At 36.0% G+C, this 17,998-nt stretch overlaps 1 protein-coding gene across 4 annotated transcripts in view; it reads left to right on the top strand.

Annotated features, from left to right (window-relative positions):
• LOC149794744 (uncharacterized) overlaps positions 1 to 17,427 on the top strand; it is a 138,758-nt gene extending 121,331 nt beyond the window's left edge. For all 4 annotated transcript variants that reach the window (XM_089964366.1, XM_089964368.1, XM_089964369.1 and 1 more), the window contains 2 exons: positions 279 to 1,323; positions 11,923 to 17,427. In XM_089964366.1, the coding sequence (XP_089820492.1) occupies positions 279 to 1,323; positions 11,923 to 13,378 (2,501 nt within the window). In that variant the 3' untranslated portion in view covers positions 13,379 to 17,427. The remainder of the gene's footprint in view (positions 1 to 278; positions 1,324 to 11,922) is intronic.
• The last annotated feature ends 571 nt before the right edge of the window (positions 17,428 to 17,998 follow it).

The raw sequence follows: 17,998 nt of genomic DNA, 5'->3' as shown, positions 1-17,998 counted from the left end.
GTAAGCATTGATTGACCACTGTATGCAATCATTACAGGGAGACATGTATGTAACAGACTTTGGAGTATGACTCCTATCTTACAGGGGTGATGTGAGTCTAAGACCAAACTATTTGATGCAGCATGAAAAAAAGGTGTGGGTTGTGATATCTAGCCGTTGAAGTTCTTGTTGAGAATTGTTTTGGAATACATTCTTTTTTTTCAACAAAGTCTTAGGGAGAAAATGCATTTTTAAAATTCTATTTTCAAAAATAAATCCTTTTTCTTTTGTTGTTGCAGGTGCACCTGTGACAAATACTGACCATGCAGTCATATCACAGAATAAGTTGATCACGAAAACAACTGACAAAATGCTCCCAGCCAGTGAGACAACTGGCAAAATGCTCTCAGTCAGTGGGACAACCAACAAAGTGATCACAGCCAATGAGACAATTGACAGGAACCTGCCAGCCATTGAGACAACAGACAGAATCATCCAAGTTAGTGTTAAGGATGATGTCAACAGTAACATTCGAACTAGTGTTAGTAAGGCTGCAGTAGTTTCTTCCACAACAAAAACATCAGCAACAGAGTCAGAATCTCCATTCAAGACAACTGACAGTAATAAAGGTGGTACAAACGGAAGTCCAATTAAAAAACTGCTCGAGTCTCACTTGACTTCCACCCCAACGTTACCAGCAAGCAGTGTATCATCCGATCTTACTCTGCCACATCTAGACAGATCATCACTGGAGATGCTTGGAAATGATTTTAAATTTGATAAGACAGATCTTTTTCCAGAGACATCTACAGTTGCAGGTGGTGTTCCAACTGTGGCAACTTCCATAGCAATGCCAACTAATGGTGCTGTCGATTACGACTCACCATGGATTGTTACAGTCAGCATGTTCTGGAACGACCTGCCAGCCATCATGATAAACAACCTGCCATATATCCGATTGGTTGACATCCATAAACAAATATTGCCAGCAAAAGATACTGGAATTCTCAAAAAACGATGTCAGCTGTTGAAGATACCTGTGTTAAATTGTACAGAAATGCAGCGCTACTTTTTAGTTCAATACGGGAAGGCTTTCAACTCTAAAAGCACACTAATTGTGTCAAAAGATGATGCGAAAGTATTAATTGGGTATTATGTAAATCCTCCCCCTAAAATGCAAAAAACAGAAGGAATGGAACAAAGAAAGGAGATTCTTGGAAGATTAACATCCTTGAATAGAGAGCGTCCGATAATTTCAGCAGCCATTTCCTCATCTGCATCAACTAGTGTACCTGTCATTCCTTTTGATAAAAAGACAACAAACCAGTCTGAAAAAGCAGACAGGTATATACATTGTTTTCTGAAATGCAAGTTGAAAAATTCTTCATTTCACATTCATGAAATTGACTGCTACTCTTTCTCAATTTGGAGTAGTTGCATACTTTCTCATATTGTCTTGCAGCTGTATGCAGAATGTAAAATACTGATACAAAGGCAGTTTTTGCATCGAAGAATACATTATAATATTTGTGAATCATGAAATTCCTATCTCAACTTGCACATACAAGATTGAAATGAGTACAGTAGTAAGTCCTGGCTTGCCTTGAAGTTCTTTTGGGGGAAAATAAATGCAAGGGAGGTCTTGCATTCAGATACCTCACAGACATGTTGTCATTAATTTAGATGTTTCACAAAAGAACTTTTTTGTACTTCATAGGCTATAGTAGGCTTATCAGAAGCAAATATGATGACAAAACTTCAGTGCATAAAATAAATTATATCTGAACACCATATATAGACTGTTCTTAACCAACACCCCCAAAATGAAATTAAACGATTCAGCAGCAACTTTAATGGTCATGGTCTAGAGGATTGACATATCAAACAGAATACTTGCATTTAATAACTCAAAATCTATCCTTGTCTTGAGTATTCATTGAAATTGTTTTCAAAGATCCCAATGACGTCAACAATCTATGGAATAGACTCTGATACGATCAACAAAGGGGGATGTCATCAGTATTGGTCAACTATAGATATGACTGATTTGCAGTGCATTTGAATTGCAGAAGCAGACAAAAAGATAGCGAAATTAGTGCTCAATCTGTGTCTTTTGTTATTCATTAAAGATTGCAAACCTAGTGAACCATCAAAAACCGAGAGTTTTTATTTTGAATGAATATTTATCATATAAGCTTATGTGTAATTTGCACCCAAGTGGGAATGATATATACCTTATGATGTCATTACATGTGTTGGCTGATCTTTCGACAGTTCATTGTACTTGTAAGATTCAAGGTCTGGGTCCACACAGTTAATTCTGCTTATGCGATTGTAAATCAGGGTCCACATTGGTCACTACAAATGCAATATCAGTTCTGTGTCCAAACCATTAGTTCTACCTATGAGATTTCAAGCCTGGGTCAACATGGCTTATTCTGCTTTTGAAACAACCAGTCTGGGTTTACGCTTTAAACTAGGTTTGGCTCCACACTGTTCATTCTTTTGAGACAGCAGGCTTGGGTCCCCACTGTTATTCTACTTTCGAGATAGTAGGTCTGGGTCCACACTTTCCCTATTTTTGAGACAACTGGTCTGGGTTTGCACTGTTCATCAGGTTTGGGTCCCAATTGTTATTATAGTTGTGAGATTGCTGACTGTTCATTCTAATTATGAGATAGCAAATCTGGGTTCAACTGTTCATTCAGATCATGCCACCACAGGTCTGTGCCTACATTGTTCATTCTACTCATGGGACAGCAGATCTGGGTCCACTCTGGTCATTTTGCATGTGATTGAGCAGTTCTGGGTCAACACTGTTTCTTTACTCTTGAAACAGCAGATCTGGGTCATCACTGTTGTTGGATATACATATTACTTGGATAAATACAGTAATTTTGTCACAGTAGGTTTTAAATGTTCACCTTTCAGCAAGAACTAATATATTCATAAGTACAGTTGAACTGAAATCTTTTGACCCAGTGAAAGACAATCTGCTATCCAGTTTAAATGTTTTATAGGTTGTTGTCTGCAGGTGCAGTGTTGTCCTTGCCTATCTTAGTGATAACTTGCCTTTTCATGGAGTGCACTTGGCCTTCCTTGTGGCTGCCCTGTCTTTAATCTCCAGAGATTTAATACATTGCAGATTATTGTTTTCAGCATTGTGTATATTAAGCATCAGCTTTTCATCATTTACCTCAATTTTTCACCTGCATTGCAAACATCATGCTACGTGCACCATTGGAATGCATAAAAATGCCTTCTCATTACATATAAAGATGTCCTCAGAAGGGATTATCAAGTTTACAGTGCCCATTCAAGTAATCTGTACTCTGCCTTGGCTTAACAAACATCGTACTGAATCATTACACATGAGTGAATTAAATATCCATCAATAGTTGGGCTTCTCATCACCTGGTCAGTAAAATTGGAAGGGGATATAATGTTTGGCATATTTGCACACATGTTCTTAAATTCAGGTCTGTTTGTCATTCCTTCATTTATTTATTTATTAAGCCCTCCATATCCTGGATCCTGTTTCACCTGTAATGTTATGTATATGAATTGTTTTTAGGCTTGAATGACTTGCATTTTGAGGACTTTGTTTATTACATCTGACCCTATATTCTTGAGAATTGGTATGTGGAAATATCATAGGGGAGTAACTAAAATCGATCAGTCTGGTCATTTTGATTGTCATGATCTAGTGACATCTGCTTTTGCGTCCATATTGTTGTCTACTCCAGATGTGCTTCTGTTAGTGAAGGGACATAGTTTACACTCAAACACCTGTTAGAACCTGCCAATTGATGTCACATTTCGTTGAGAACACTGAAAAAGACTTTATCATGGGTCAAAAAGTATATAAAAAGTTTAATTTTAATATGAATCTCAATCTCATAATCTCTACAACTGAATTGGCTGATAATGTGATGTTGTTGCATTCAGGTATCATTTTGTGTCACCCCATGTGTTACAAAACATTTTTGTATGATCACCAAACATGTACACAAGCTACAAGGAAGCAGAATTTGGATTTTCGACACTTAAATTGTTTGAAACAGGGATATAAGTTTAAGGAATGTAGATGAAGAGATAATTGTATGACATCATGTCCTTGCAATTCACAAATAGTGCTGTGTGCATTTTATTATTCATAGGGCCTGCATAAATTTGCATGTACCATACATGCACAAAGCAAAACAAGAAATAGAAAATTGGTTCAGTTATGATTAGCACTGTTAAAGAATCCGAGTTGACCAAGTTAAATCAGAAGATGTGTCTATAGGTTTTGATGTTCTGTTAAAAAATGAACCTTTACCTCCTTTTATATGCAAATGTTACAGCAAATCAAATTGAGAAGTCGAAATGCTGTTGACATAAACTATTGAATACATTGCAACTATGAAGACACTGATTAGAATGACCTTGAATTTATGAGGCTTCAGTTGAAAGGATTACAACAATTATGTAAATATTTTTATACTGACAATAGACAGATAGTGTGTGCATATACTTGTACAATACATAATTTGGTGTTTGCAGACAATACCCTTGTGATGGTAACAAAAAGATGTATTATGAACTGTATTTAGCATCAAGAAGTTTCTAATCAGTGTGACTAAGTTCTTCCTCAACTCTGGAGTTTACATGCAAAACTGTTTTATCTAAGATCGCGTATTTTTGTATTACTAAATAGCAATATGATATGATAGCAACATAATAACATTGTAGACATAGGTGAGATTTGTCGAGCACAAATCACTGCATGTGTAAGATTCTGTGACCATTGAGTTTAAATGTCAGCACTCAATTTGATCTTGCTATGGTTCTGAAAATATGTTCTCAAGTCACAGGTTAATACATTGATTGATTTTCGCAGGATTTCTTTTAAAGACAGGTCTTCATTTTATTAGTTTTGCATGTAATTGCAAAATACTTTTGTAAGTCTCTATCCAAATGTTGTGTCAATAAAGTGCAGCCATGTTTACCTCCCCTTGATTGGTTTAACACAGTTTGAAAATGTATCAAATTTACACACGTGCACTTTCGCTTAAAACACAGGTGATTCTAAGAAAATCCATTGAAAGAAAATTGATCTTGGCATTGGAATGAACTAATTTTCCTATAACATACAGACCTAAAAGTGTTACTATTTATCCCAATTACTGGTCAGATCTGGTTTGGGATTCATGCCCATGGATCAGGTCCTACGTTTGGTATGCATGTGACAGATGAGGCCATTCACATGTTTCGGTTGTACCCATGATGATAACATGAAGGGTTGTCCAGTCAAAAACTTTATTTACTTAGTTATTTTTCTCTCTCCTCTATCGGTACACACAGTGAGAATAATTGGGGCCCTGCATCAAGATGTGGGAGCACCATAGTAATCGCCTTATCTGTTTATTTGTTGCTTTGTTCACACTTTTTTGGATGATGAATTTGCCCAATACATCTAGATATACCTTTTAAATGTGTTTTACCTTCAGGTCCAGTCTTGACAAATGTTATGCCCAGTTTACAGCTTACTTTTATAATCATCATATTTTACGATCCATTCAATTTAACTTTTATGCAGTTTAGCTTGTACTTTGTCTCATAACCCAAGATTTTTTGTGCACATTGTCTTGTTGGCCTAGTTTTGCCTTTGCTGGGGTTTGGTTTGCTTCATCAATCAACCGTGCCAGTGGCCTAGTGGTTAGAGCATCCGCCTTAGATGTGGGAGGTTGCTGGTTTGATCCCGGGCCAAGTCATACCGAAGTCTTATAAAAATGATGCTAGCAGCTGCCTTGCATGGCACTCAACATTAAGAGGTTAGTGTTGGGACTGGTTGGCCTGGTGTCAGAATAACATGACTGGGTGGAACATGATGCTATATATCTGCAGCATGATGCCCCAGTGCTAGACATTACTATAAACTGATACACTGCAGACATTGTAGTGATATGACTGAAATTTGTTTAAAGCTGTGTTAAAAATCCAAATGACATGCACACATTGTTTCATCAACTCTGTTTTGCGTAAGAGTTATGGCCCTTGAAAGTAAATGACATTTGTTGCATTGGATGTTAATTGTAACCAGCATAGCTCAGCAAGCTTCTCACATAATGAAATGCTATTTGGTAGGTGAATTGCCTATTGCTTCCAGATGCCTCTTTTAAGGCATTGCACAGGAAAACCAATTGTCTGCTTGTCCTCACCAGTTGAAGATGGTTGGGCCAAGCAGATGCAGAGTCACACCTTGAGAATAATTCATTTTCTACCCTTAACAAGCATCAGAGTTTAGCCTCACTTCATATTTGGCGTTGGTCAATTATGAACAACTTTAGCCAAATTTTCCTACTTGTTATCGGTCAAGAATGTGTCGGGAATGAAACATGTTCACCTAATGTATGCTTGATATCAGAATGAATAAATATTATGAACATAGTACAGTACTCAAAAGAAATAGTTTGAGACAGGCCCAGTATTACAGTACTCAAAAGAAATAGTTTGAGACAGGCCCATTATTACAGTACTCAAGAAATAGTTTGAGACAGGCTGGTGACAATAAAATCCACAAGCCCTGACTCTCATTTTCCATATGCCCAAAATTGCCCCCCCCCCTTTATTTTTTGTTTGTTTGTTTTTACTATTATTTGTCACACAATGTTGCATTGTTGTACTTTAAATATGAAAAGGTACAAAACAAAGTCGTATTAAATTGACTTATTTATTTATTCAGATCTCAAAATATTTCATGTAAAGCACTATCTGCCTCCATGTTCAGCCATTATGTAATCAAAGTTGTCCGCACTCATCCTTACTGCATGTTTCTGCTCATCTGAAGTGTACCTTGCTTTATACAGTTTCTCTTTACACTTTTGATGCTTGGGATAGGTGCTGCTTAATTATTTTAACCTTAGTTGCTTTACACTAGCATAAGCGTGAGCAAGGGACTGCTCACTTATTCATTAAACTTTAACTAGAAACATCAAGTTGAACAGTGCAATAGTAGTTATAATCAAGACCATAAACATCAAAAATCAAATTACTCCAGTGTTGCTGCCAAAATCGTTTTTTACGCAGTCTTTCTTTTGTATCATCTTCACCAAAGGACAGCCAATTTTCAATTAAAACAAATTCTAGCTCCACCATGTACCTCTTTTGATCCATTTCATACTTAAAATATCTTAAAAATGTCATTTATTTGGCCTAAATTCTCCAGATTACAACATCAAATAATAAATTACAGGCTTGTTGTGTATACATGCTAACCTTGATCATGTTGTTTGACCATGCATCATTGCATCCGTTGGGAAGACTTCTGGAATAGTTCAACATCTACTCTTCTGATTCTGGCTGGTTTCTGTAATACACATAAATATCCAAAATGGTATTTTGTCATACATCTGGTATTATCACAGGATATTAAAGCCAGCTAAGCACTAATTACAGGTAACCCATGCATTCTGTTCCTCATTTACAAGTCACATGCTTCACTTTGGACTACAAGAGGGACCTGACCTGAAATTATAGGTGTCCTGGGCATAGGGATATCTGATTTTTTTTAGCATTATATTATACTGCATTTTCACACCTAAAATAATTTCTTATGGTGTTCACATTTTTCAGTGACACTCGAAAGTAATTTGGGCTTCATTTTGATGTGGAGATAATTTCCTTTTCAAGTAGCTATCACATCTTTATGAGCCAGACCTCTGAGAACGCCAAAATGTTTGTGAGTTTTCATCTGGTCAGGCAATATTACTCTTGCCTCAGGTAACCAGGATTTCCAAGACTGAAGCTTTATTGGTACATTGTTGTGCCAAAGGGAAGATGCCATTAAGTACAGGTAACCCCTAAATTAGACTATAGTTGCATTCACAAGAGTGGTCACATAACTCTAAATTGCGTAATTCAAAATGTTTGTTTTCACTGCCATTTATTTTAACTGTTTACAAACCTTAATATTTTGGTTTTAGACAAATTGTTTACTTCTTAGCCCTACTTTAAAAAAAAAATGAATTAAAGAAATTAATATGAAATGGGATTAACACAAAATTCTTGAGCTGAAATCACATACTTTTCACAAGAAACTGTTGCAAACTCTTCATTAGAAATCAGCATTTTAAATGTTTCATTAGATTCCTTCCCAACTTTGGCACAATGTATGTTGTAATCTTTTTACAAAGCAGATAATGTCAAAGCAACAGCTAATTGGTAAAAATCTAGTTTAAGTAATGACCTTGAACTGTTCCAGTTTGTTTGGCCAATTAGCAATCTTCCTTTTTTTGGTCCAGTGTGCAGCTTCACCAGAATGGATAATTTAGTATGAAAGTTGAGATAGTTAGAATTCTTTCATATGCAAGTTGCTGCCATTTATCTTGTGAAAAGTAATTACATATTTTTATACCTGCTGGTGTCTTTACTTTGGCATGACATTGTCCTAATAATTATGCAAAGTCTTGAAAATACTGGCAATCTGGGACAAGCGTACTAGTCTTTGACTAGATGAAAATTCTAAAATGTTTACATTCTTAGTTTCTTAATGTCAACCGTATCTAGCATGTAAAGATGTATAATAGCTTGTTGAAAAGAAAATTATCACCCAATGACAAATTATTGAAAGGTTTCATTGTAAATGCAAATGCCACTAAAAAAATCTTGGCTATCTGTGTAAGAAAAACTTCTTGAGTTAAAAACATTATCTTGTATTAAAAGGAGCCATATATTAGAACACACTGTTTTCATGGTTTTGACCCATTTTAGTATCAAGCTTGCAAGTGGTTCTTCAGCAGTGTAGTAGAAAAGTGTGCTGTATTGAGTATAAGGAGAACAGGACAAGTTACTTTTCCAACTGTCTGTCCCAGGGACAAGTACTTGTAAAATGTTTGACTCATTCCGCCCTAGAGACTTTTGGCATTTTTGCCAGAAATGGTGGTAGGATATGCATTTTGGAGGTTAATTCTGAATACATTCAAATACATCTGCTTCAAATAGTTTTTCGCTTCGACTGATGCCTAATTGTGCTAGAAACGTTCTTCATTGGCTATTCGACTTGCACATGCTTTTGTTTTTTTGTTTTTTTATTTATTTATTGGACCTATCATTTTTTACTCCTGGCCACTTATTACGCCCAGTCCCCAGCTTATCCTACTCTTTGCAAAGGTTCATCTGTATGTGTGCAGTTCAGACCAGTCTGCCTTAGATCACAGGACAAAAAAAATCTAAAATCTGGACACAAAATCAGAGTCCAACAATGGCAAATTTTTGGTGTAATAAATATCGGGTCTCAAAAGATGTTTTCCCCTCTGCATTTTGTAATGTGAGTAGAAAGTCCAGATTATTTGGTGTCATCATAGAAATACATCTGTCTGCTTTGTTGTAATACCACCCACTTTGGTGAGGCCCAAGTGGCAGAGTGGTCTAAAGCGCTCTCTGTCACAGATCGCTGCCATCTCACCTCTGTCTGCGTGGGTTCGAGTCTAGGGCACGGCCAATGTGGATAAGCTTGCCCGTAGCTTCTCGTGGGTCAGTGGTTCTTTATGGGGTTTTCCCGGGTTCTTCCTCCACCATTAATACTGGCTGCCATGTATAGCCTATCTTGTGCTGAAAAATGGCGTTAAACCCTAAAACAACAACAACAACCCACTTTGGTGTATCTTAAATGACCTTGATGCTACAGAGGTTGAACTTAGGGTACAACCTCACCACGACTACAGGAGGGATTGGGGCTGAATGAGTTAACTTAGACCTGTTAAGGTTTCATCCATGAATGTCTTATTTTAATGGAGTTATTGCCCTTTCTCCATCAATGTCAAATCTCCACTACAGCAGATCTTTGTGACCATCAGGAGCATTTAACATATTCTGGGGCAGTTTTGTGTGTACATTGTCTCATGACCTATATTTGCCTTTTATGGGTTTCGTCTTGTCAGGATCATATTGGATAGAGTTGTGACCTGTGACGATTTGCATCTTGATATTGATCAGAATACCTCAAGAACCATTCAGCATATTTGATGCAATTAGGTATTAATACTATCTTAAACTTGCATCTGCCTTCTATAGGTTTTGACTGCTCCAGTGGCCTAGTGGTTAGAGCATCTGCCTCAGATGCGGGAGGTTGTGGGTTCGATCCCCAGCCAAGTCATACCAAAGACCTATAAAAAAAATGGTACTAACAGCTGCCTTACTTGGCGCTCATCATTAAGAGGTTAGTGTTAGGACTGGTCAGCCTGGTATCATGATAATGTGACTGGGTGGGACGTCATGCTACATGCCTGCAACATGATGCCCCAGTGCTTGGCATCACTATAAACTGCCACCCTGAAGACATCCTAGCAAATTGACTGAAAAATTGTTAAAGCTATGTTAAAAATCCAAATCAGACACTCTATAGGTTTAGTATCATTTAAAAGAGTTATTACCCTTGATTGCTCATAACCTTGATTTTGGTTTCTGCATGAGAACTTAACATAAATTTGATGGATTTAAACCAAGATTGATGTAACCTTAAGTGAGTTTTTTTTTTGTCCATTGTTTTACTTGATCAAATACAGGAGTTACAGTAAGTGGTTGCCCATCCAGACATGACTTAACTAAGCATTATTGTTTTTTAACCAAATTTGGCATGCAGCTCTATATTTATAAGACCTTGAAGGATTTTAATTTCAAGTTTTCCGTTATTGCTCATTTAGAGTTCAGGCCACAGATTGCCATTCTTCCTCGCTTTGCTTTTCACAGCATAACCTTTCTGATGAATATTGCATTTCAGCCAAAATTATTGTGTACTTTATATTGATGAGACCTCGAAGAACCTGGATTTCCAGCATTCCATGTTGTGACTCTGAATGCCTGTTGTCTACAAACTTTGTTTTTTATATAGAAGTTCTTCTGTTTAAGGCCCTGCCAAGCTGATTGTAGAGAGCAGAGTCCTTTGTGTTGCACCCATCACTACTGGCTCTTGTACATATTGAAGGAGGATTTTGGGTGCCTTACCTTGGTTTTCCATATTAAGTGCATTACTATACTGACATGATTCATCATAGAACATTGAAAACATCTTACGTGGATCTGTCTTGTAACTGATGTTAAACACAAAGGCCATAGTAAGGAGGTTGATATAGCAAACATGTTAAACACAAAGGCCATTAGCAAGGAGGTTGATTTAGGGCATAATATTTTACATCAGGATCAGACTTGTGTAAATATTTTAATATTTTAGCTAGTCCCCCCACCCCACCCCCCAGTTAAGAGTAACTTGAAGTACTGTATATGCTGATCAGGTTTGACCCGTTTGCAAACAAGATAGATCCAGATGTGCTGTCACATAATGTTCTAGTTGATCTTGGCCATTACAGTTTTCTAGGGCCAAACGGCGGAACAATGTAAACTTTAATTTACTGGCGTAATATTCTGTAGCAGATCCGGTTATGTTTTGTTTGCATTTGGATGCAGCTTGCACTCAGGTATGCAATGTACTGTTGTTACCTGTCTTTAATTTGCACCCATAACTAGCTGTGGTTAGTTTATGTGCGAGTGGATTAGTTGAACCTGATCTGGCTATATGCTGTTTCTGACTTGTTAAGCATTATATGTGGTCAGATTTTTTAAAATACTATATATGGTCAAAAGTGGTTAAAGTTCGGTTGTATATTGTAGATTTCATCATAGATCTGCCATAGTGAATCGGTACAGGGTCTTTGATCTGAATATTTGGGTCATCCCGACCATTTACATTCAGGTCTGCTAAAATAAGGACTGGTGTACCTTGAAAAATGACTTGAAACTCAAGTACAAGTTTTTTAATACAAGACACTGGAAATACTTGGAAAAGAAAGAATGGTTTTGTTTGAAATTGTTTATTTTGCTATGAAGAATTATGATGTTATGAATTTTCCTGCGTGTTTGGTGGTCATAGTATTGACAGGGTTTTCCTTTTTTTGTTTTCTTCAGTTCTGTACAACCAGCAAAGGCTCAGACTTCAGAAAGAAAGGTGGTGGTGTCAACAGGACAAAACACAATGCCCAATGCACCAGCAACAAGAGTAGTTGAATCAGCAGAACCTTTGGCATCCAGTACACCGCAAACGCGATTGGGGCATCCAGTAAGATCCACCAGGAACAAGAAAATTAACTTTCTCGAACTTTTACGTGGTGACTCTGTAGGAAGTAATCAAGATGAATACTGTGAAGCTGATAAAACAGAGGATGTTGTGAAGCATCCACGACCATTAAAAAGGAGTCAGACCTCCACCGAGTCTTCAGAGCCTGCAAAAAGACTGCTGTCAAACAGTGGTTGTAGTGTGAAGCAAAATAGAAAAGTCCCTAAATCTGAGGGAGAGGACACAGATGAGTCTTCTGAGAGTGAAACAGATGATGATTTTTCTTCAGATAACTCCAGATTTAGTGAGTCAGGTTATTCGGACAGTGTTCAAAATGTCATTGCAAAGAAAAAATTACCAAGGACTAAGCAGGAGATGGTTGGCAAGAAGTCTGTTGTCAAGCCGTCCAGGCCAACACCCAAGTCTGGTTCCCTTAAAATTCGATGGACTTTGGGATCCAGCAAGAGATTGCAGACACCTTCATCAGCAAATCTAAGAAATGGAAAAACTTTCTTTTCTGCTTTTACTCCAAAAGGAGTAGGTGTTGATATTAAAGATCATGAAAATATCCTTTTTATTCGTCATAAAGATTCTACCTCAAAAAATGGCCACAGAAAGTCCCAACTTGGAGAGGCCTTTGTAGATAAGTATGAAAATAAAAAGTCCATTTGCATTCGATGTTACACCTGTCAAAAGTTCATGTCAGTGGAAAATTTTCTTTGTCATCTTCATGACCTGTCAAATAATGGTCATCTTCTAGCTGTCACTCAGCCACAGATATTAGAACCTCGTGATTCAGAACTTTCAGAGAATGAGAAAAAATTGTGGGATTCATTTCAAAGGAAAAAGGAATTGTACGACAACAACCAGCTACCATCTCCATATGGGATGAAGGAAAATGAAACGTTGCACAAAGTTAAACTGGAACCTGAGAAAAAGGCTTTATTGTTTGGAAACAATATTAAAAAGGTGCCCATAAAAAAACCTTACATACCAGGCATTCATCCAGCATCAAGAGATCGAACATCTGGTGTAAGAGTAAGTTCTAGGAAGAGGAAGGAGAAGCAGCTATATCCATTTGAAAATTACACATTTGTCAGAAAACTTCCACGATTGTCTGTTGACACGGAAGAGGAGCAAGATGTTAATGTGGATACACAGTGGGAGAGACCAATGAAAACAGAGGCCCCATTGGGTACCAGTGTGATTGATACAAAACGGACAGGAGAGAGTGTAGTGACTATTGCAAATGGACCAGAATTGACAACTTTTACTGCCTTACAAGAGGATCACTTGGATGTAGTTTGAGGATAGATCAGTAGAATGCTTCGAGATGATTATGGTGAACCTTGACCAGTGATTGGGTATTTTGTATTAAACCGAATAGGTTTGGGTTTCAGGAACAAAATGTCAGAGCACAGTTTGCACAGGCCACAAAACAAAGATTAATCCAGAGGAAAACTACTCTGCTCCAGTGATGGAGACGGTGAATCTGTCATGAGGATAGACGTGTTAGCAACAAGTAGAACATTGCATTTAGAAAAAGAATATTACTACAGATGTCATTCCTTTAAAACCTAAAGGAAAAATGTGTTCTTGCCCTTTGGGGATGATATTTTTCCAGATGTTTTATCTAGCTAATGGTTTGCATTCACATTATGCTTTGATTTTCTCAACAGTTGAAGCATTAGCATATTTAATTCACATTATGAAAATTTTTGTTGAAGGGAAATGACTTTCCATTACTGTCAAGCTTGACCTGGAAATCTTCATGTTTGGCCAAATACTGTTTGTGTCTTGCTTGCTATAAAATGAATCAAACAAAAAATGCTGCATCATGTCAGTATAATATTTTTCTTAATACACATGATGGTGATTCAGAATGTACATTTTATTTTCAACATGGTATCTCTTGTGCACTTTCTTTTGTAAGGGTGGGGTTTGGGTGGGATTACAGCACTATATATTAGTATCATTACCAAAAAAAAGAGAAAAAGAAAACAATATTAAAAAAATGTTAAAATTCTGGTTTAAATGTTTTTATTTTCTGCTAATATACATATGTAACTTAAAGATACTTAAAGCTTTTACAGTTGAAAAGGACATAAAACTTTATTCACAATTATCCTTATTCTCTTTTTTTCTTTCTTTCTGTTATTGCATGTAGAAAATGTTAGGAGTCTAAATAGACTGGAAGTGTACCGTGCTTAAAAATCTTACCTAGTATCAAAATTAAGCATCACTATTTCAGTCATTATTCTTTCCAGAGTTTTGATTATTTAATTTTTTTCTTTTCAGTTCATACTGTAGCCTGCAAAATAAATTGATTCTCCAGGATTTATTTCAAGCTTACTTATCCATCCATTTGACTGACTATTCAGCCTCATGGTCAACCACAATATTGAAGTTTGTTTTATTTACGTCTGCTAGCTAAAATAACGGTAGGCTAGTCATAAGGAGGAAAGCTATATTGTTTAATAGATTATATGTATTTGTTTTCTTGTGGTAATTTTGAAAAATTCGAGTTGTAGTCATATAAGTATTTCATTTCATTTACTAACCTAATGGTAAATAGACCAATGCAGATATTAGAACAATGTTAACTTGAAGGCCTAAATTATTTTAGAATATTTTAAAGGATATTTGTAAATTCTTATTTTTCAACTTGTTAACTTAGAATAATCATGAAACTCTGTTGAAGAAAGAAATCTTTCATTTTTCCTCCCACCATTTTTTTAAAAAAAATCACTTTTTGCTTTACATTCTAATTTTTATTCACAAAAAGACAGATTTTCAGTGATCACTGTTTACAAAATCAAGAGTTTGAAACTAACCATGAAGATTTAAGAGTACAGTAGTCCCCCCTTGAATGGCCCGCCTGACCAGCGGCCACTTGCTTCTTACAGCCAGATTCCTTTTGCACCAACAAGTTTGTATTCAAAAGTACCCCTCAATAACGGCCACTCCTCTGACGCAACCAGCGGCCAGTATATTAGTACGAAAATTGAAAATGTATTCTCTTGTGAGCAGCCACTTCTTTTTTCAAATGTATCCAGAACCAATAATTAATTCATATTGTGACATAAGGTAAGTAATCAGATTATCTCTATCGTTGATATATGTCTCTCAATGTCAAGTTTCCGTTACTGAAAGAAATGTTGACTAAAGTACACGTAACACTAAGATTAATATTATATCATTGCCTATAAAAGTCGATGTTTACAGGAAATGGGCTGAACAGTGTTATGATAGGGCTTCACACATCTGTCGAGTTCTTCTCTTTGATTATTATAGCCAGATGTAATTGTCAAGATCATACATGGTCAGCATAGACTAAAATAGATTTACTGTATTTACAGAGAGAGATAGAGAACTTAACCTTCAACAAATCAGGGTACCAGACAAACACTGAAAAATCACGTGACAACACATTTATCACTTCCTTTACAAAGAAGGCATTTCATCCACTCAACAAAAATTTCATCTGCATCATTAAATCTCGTACAATTAGCAACATCCAGATAAATCAATAACAAACATTAACATGTCATCTCGTAACCGGAGATGTATTATTTGAGAAAAAAGTCTGTTATTCTACTCGACGACATTGGATGAGGTGGGGAGGGGGAACTTGCCAAACAATTTTATGTAGAAAAGAATCGAATAAAACAATTTTATGTTGAAGAGACTTGAATAAACAACGTCGTAACTGATAAGGATGTTATTCAGCAGCAGTGGGAAAATGGAGCAAATGGAAAGAGAATTACATATGTACCAATATTTAAATGACATTTTTGAATGGTTTTGCAATGTGTATGACAATAATACCTGCTCAAATATCACACGCCAAGAATAAGAACTATTAATGTATATTCAGTTGATTTTAAACAAAGATATTATAGGACGATATTAAATGCTTTGAAGTATGTAGCTTTCTTACTAAATACATTACATATAATTCTCCAAAAAAATGTAGTCCTGGTCTGGAATGGCCACCCGTCTTAAAGGCCACTTTCCTGATGCAGAAGGGGTAGCCGTATAAGAGGGGAACCACTGACTTAAAAATTATCTTTGATGTTAAACAGTTACATTCTTTATCTTTGGCTTTTGTACATTGGCCTAATGGTATTGTCATAACAATTTTTTGTATAAATTGTCTGTGGAAAGTTTGTAGTGGTCTGCATTAGGTAGTGCAAACTACTTTTATATTGAAATGTAGCAACACAAAGAAAATTGTTGTGGAACAAGCATTTGTGTAATACATCATGTTACAACTTCAAATTACACATTTAATGTGATTATCATGCTTATCAACATTTTCCAGGTTACATTTTAAGCTTTGCATAGTTACGAATTGACTGAAATAGCGTCAATACAAGGCACATTTTCAGATACTTAATTGCTACATAAGAAAATTCTTTCACCATCTGCCACATTTTGGGGGTTTGATTCTTATGTTTATATAGTTGGAAACCTTTTTTGTTAAATGACATGGGGCATAAATATGTACCCTATAAATATAGATCAGTCACAAACCCAACAGCAGAGAAGCCTATTTATTCATGTGCAATGTAAGGGAGGCAACTTCTCTAGGATTTATACAATGAAAGATGAAAAAAATAATGCATTTTCTCTAAAGATATTGAGTAACATAGGGTCTTGACTGGTGTTTCAAGATCATTTATTTTTGTTTTCAACAGAAAAATTGCTGTTTTAAGTTAGCTTTGACCATGTGTGGCAGAAAGGTTGTCAATTGCAGTTTTTCTTCATTATCGAACCAAGCAAACCTGACTACAGAAATATTGTAAGATGCCTTCACACTTGGAATTTGGGTTAAAATATTTCAGGGTTTTGACTTTGTGTTCAGAGTGGAAGATTTTTTGTTGACAAAATATCACAGACAGTTGGGGTGGATGTTGAGACAGACCAATCAAGATGTCACATTAAGATGAAAACTCCATACTTAATTTTTTAACTGTGCGATATGTGATTGTTATGTAGACTGAACAGTTGTTAAGATCTGTATGCTTGTATTCCTCATTGGGTCCTCACCATATATAATACTAGTTATTGTTGTATATATATTTATTTTAGCTTCTTGTTGAAGCTGTGATTAGTTGGATCATGCTGTACAGTACTGTATAAAAATTCTTGCATTGCTCGTACATATTGGAGTTGTTGATAATGTTTTGATTTTAAATGTTACTTAGGGCTCATGCTTTCATTATTGAAGTTTACAAAGTTTCATTTACACATAACTTTCTTTTTTGGGAAAATATATGAACATTTACACAATTTGATATTGTCATATATTTATGAAAAATGGAATATAAAAAAGAATAAAATATGGTGTAAGACCTTTGTTTATTGACATAAATTCCCCACATTGTTTTGAGTCAATATACAACATGAGCTGGAGGATACTTTGATTTATTTTATTATGATTATCAGGACACACTAAAGCAGTGAATGATCATGTGTAATGGTTGATTAGTGTTTTCACTGTCTAAGTGATCTTATGGCATTTATACTGTCAGTTGTATTAATTTTTTTTTTTTTTTTTTTTTTTTGTTGCTTTCTATGATGTCTAGTTGGTAGTAAATGGTGCTGATATGGCCATACCAAACATTTATAAGCTCCTACTCATGAACAGAAAGTCATATTCTCTTTGGGTTTTGACTAGGTCTCCTCTTAGGATATTTAGATGGACCTATATCAAAATAGTGCCACTTTGGCATCCAAGATGACCATTTTGAAAATCTTGGCTTTGCTTCTCCTCCTTAATGGAAACTTACACCATCGTGTGGTTTTCAAGATATGATGTCTGGTTGGTCCAAAATGAAACTGGTGCCATTCAGGCATCCAATATGGCCATCACAACAGCAGTCTTTGCAATATTATCACTACTCCATCCAGATGGATGGTATG

The sequence above is a fragment of the Sinohyriopsis cumingii genome, chromosome 7 (assembly GCF_028554795.1).
Source record: "Sinohyriopsis cumingii isolate HCF-2022 chromosome 7, ASM2855479v2, whole genome shotgun sequence".
Taxonomy (NCBI): domain Eukaryota; kingdom Metazoa; phylum Mollusca; class Bivalvia; order Unionida; family Unionidae; genus Sinohyriopsis; species Sinohyriopsis cumingii.
The sequence above is the reverse complement of the archived record's forward strand: the minus strand, read 5'-3'. Positions and strand labels throughout refer to the sequence as shown.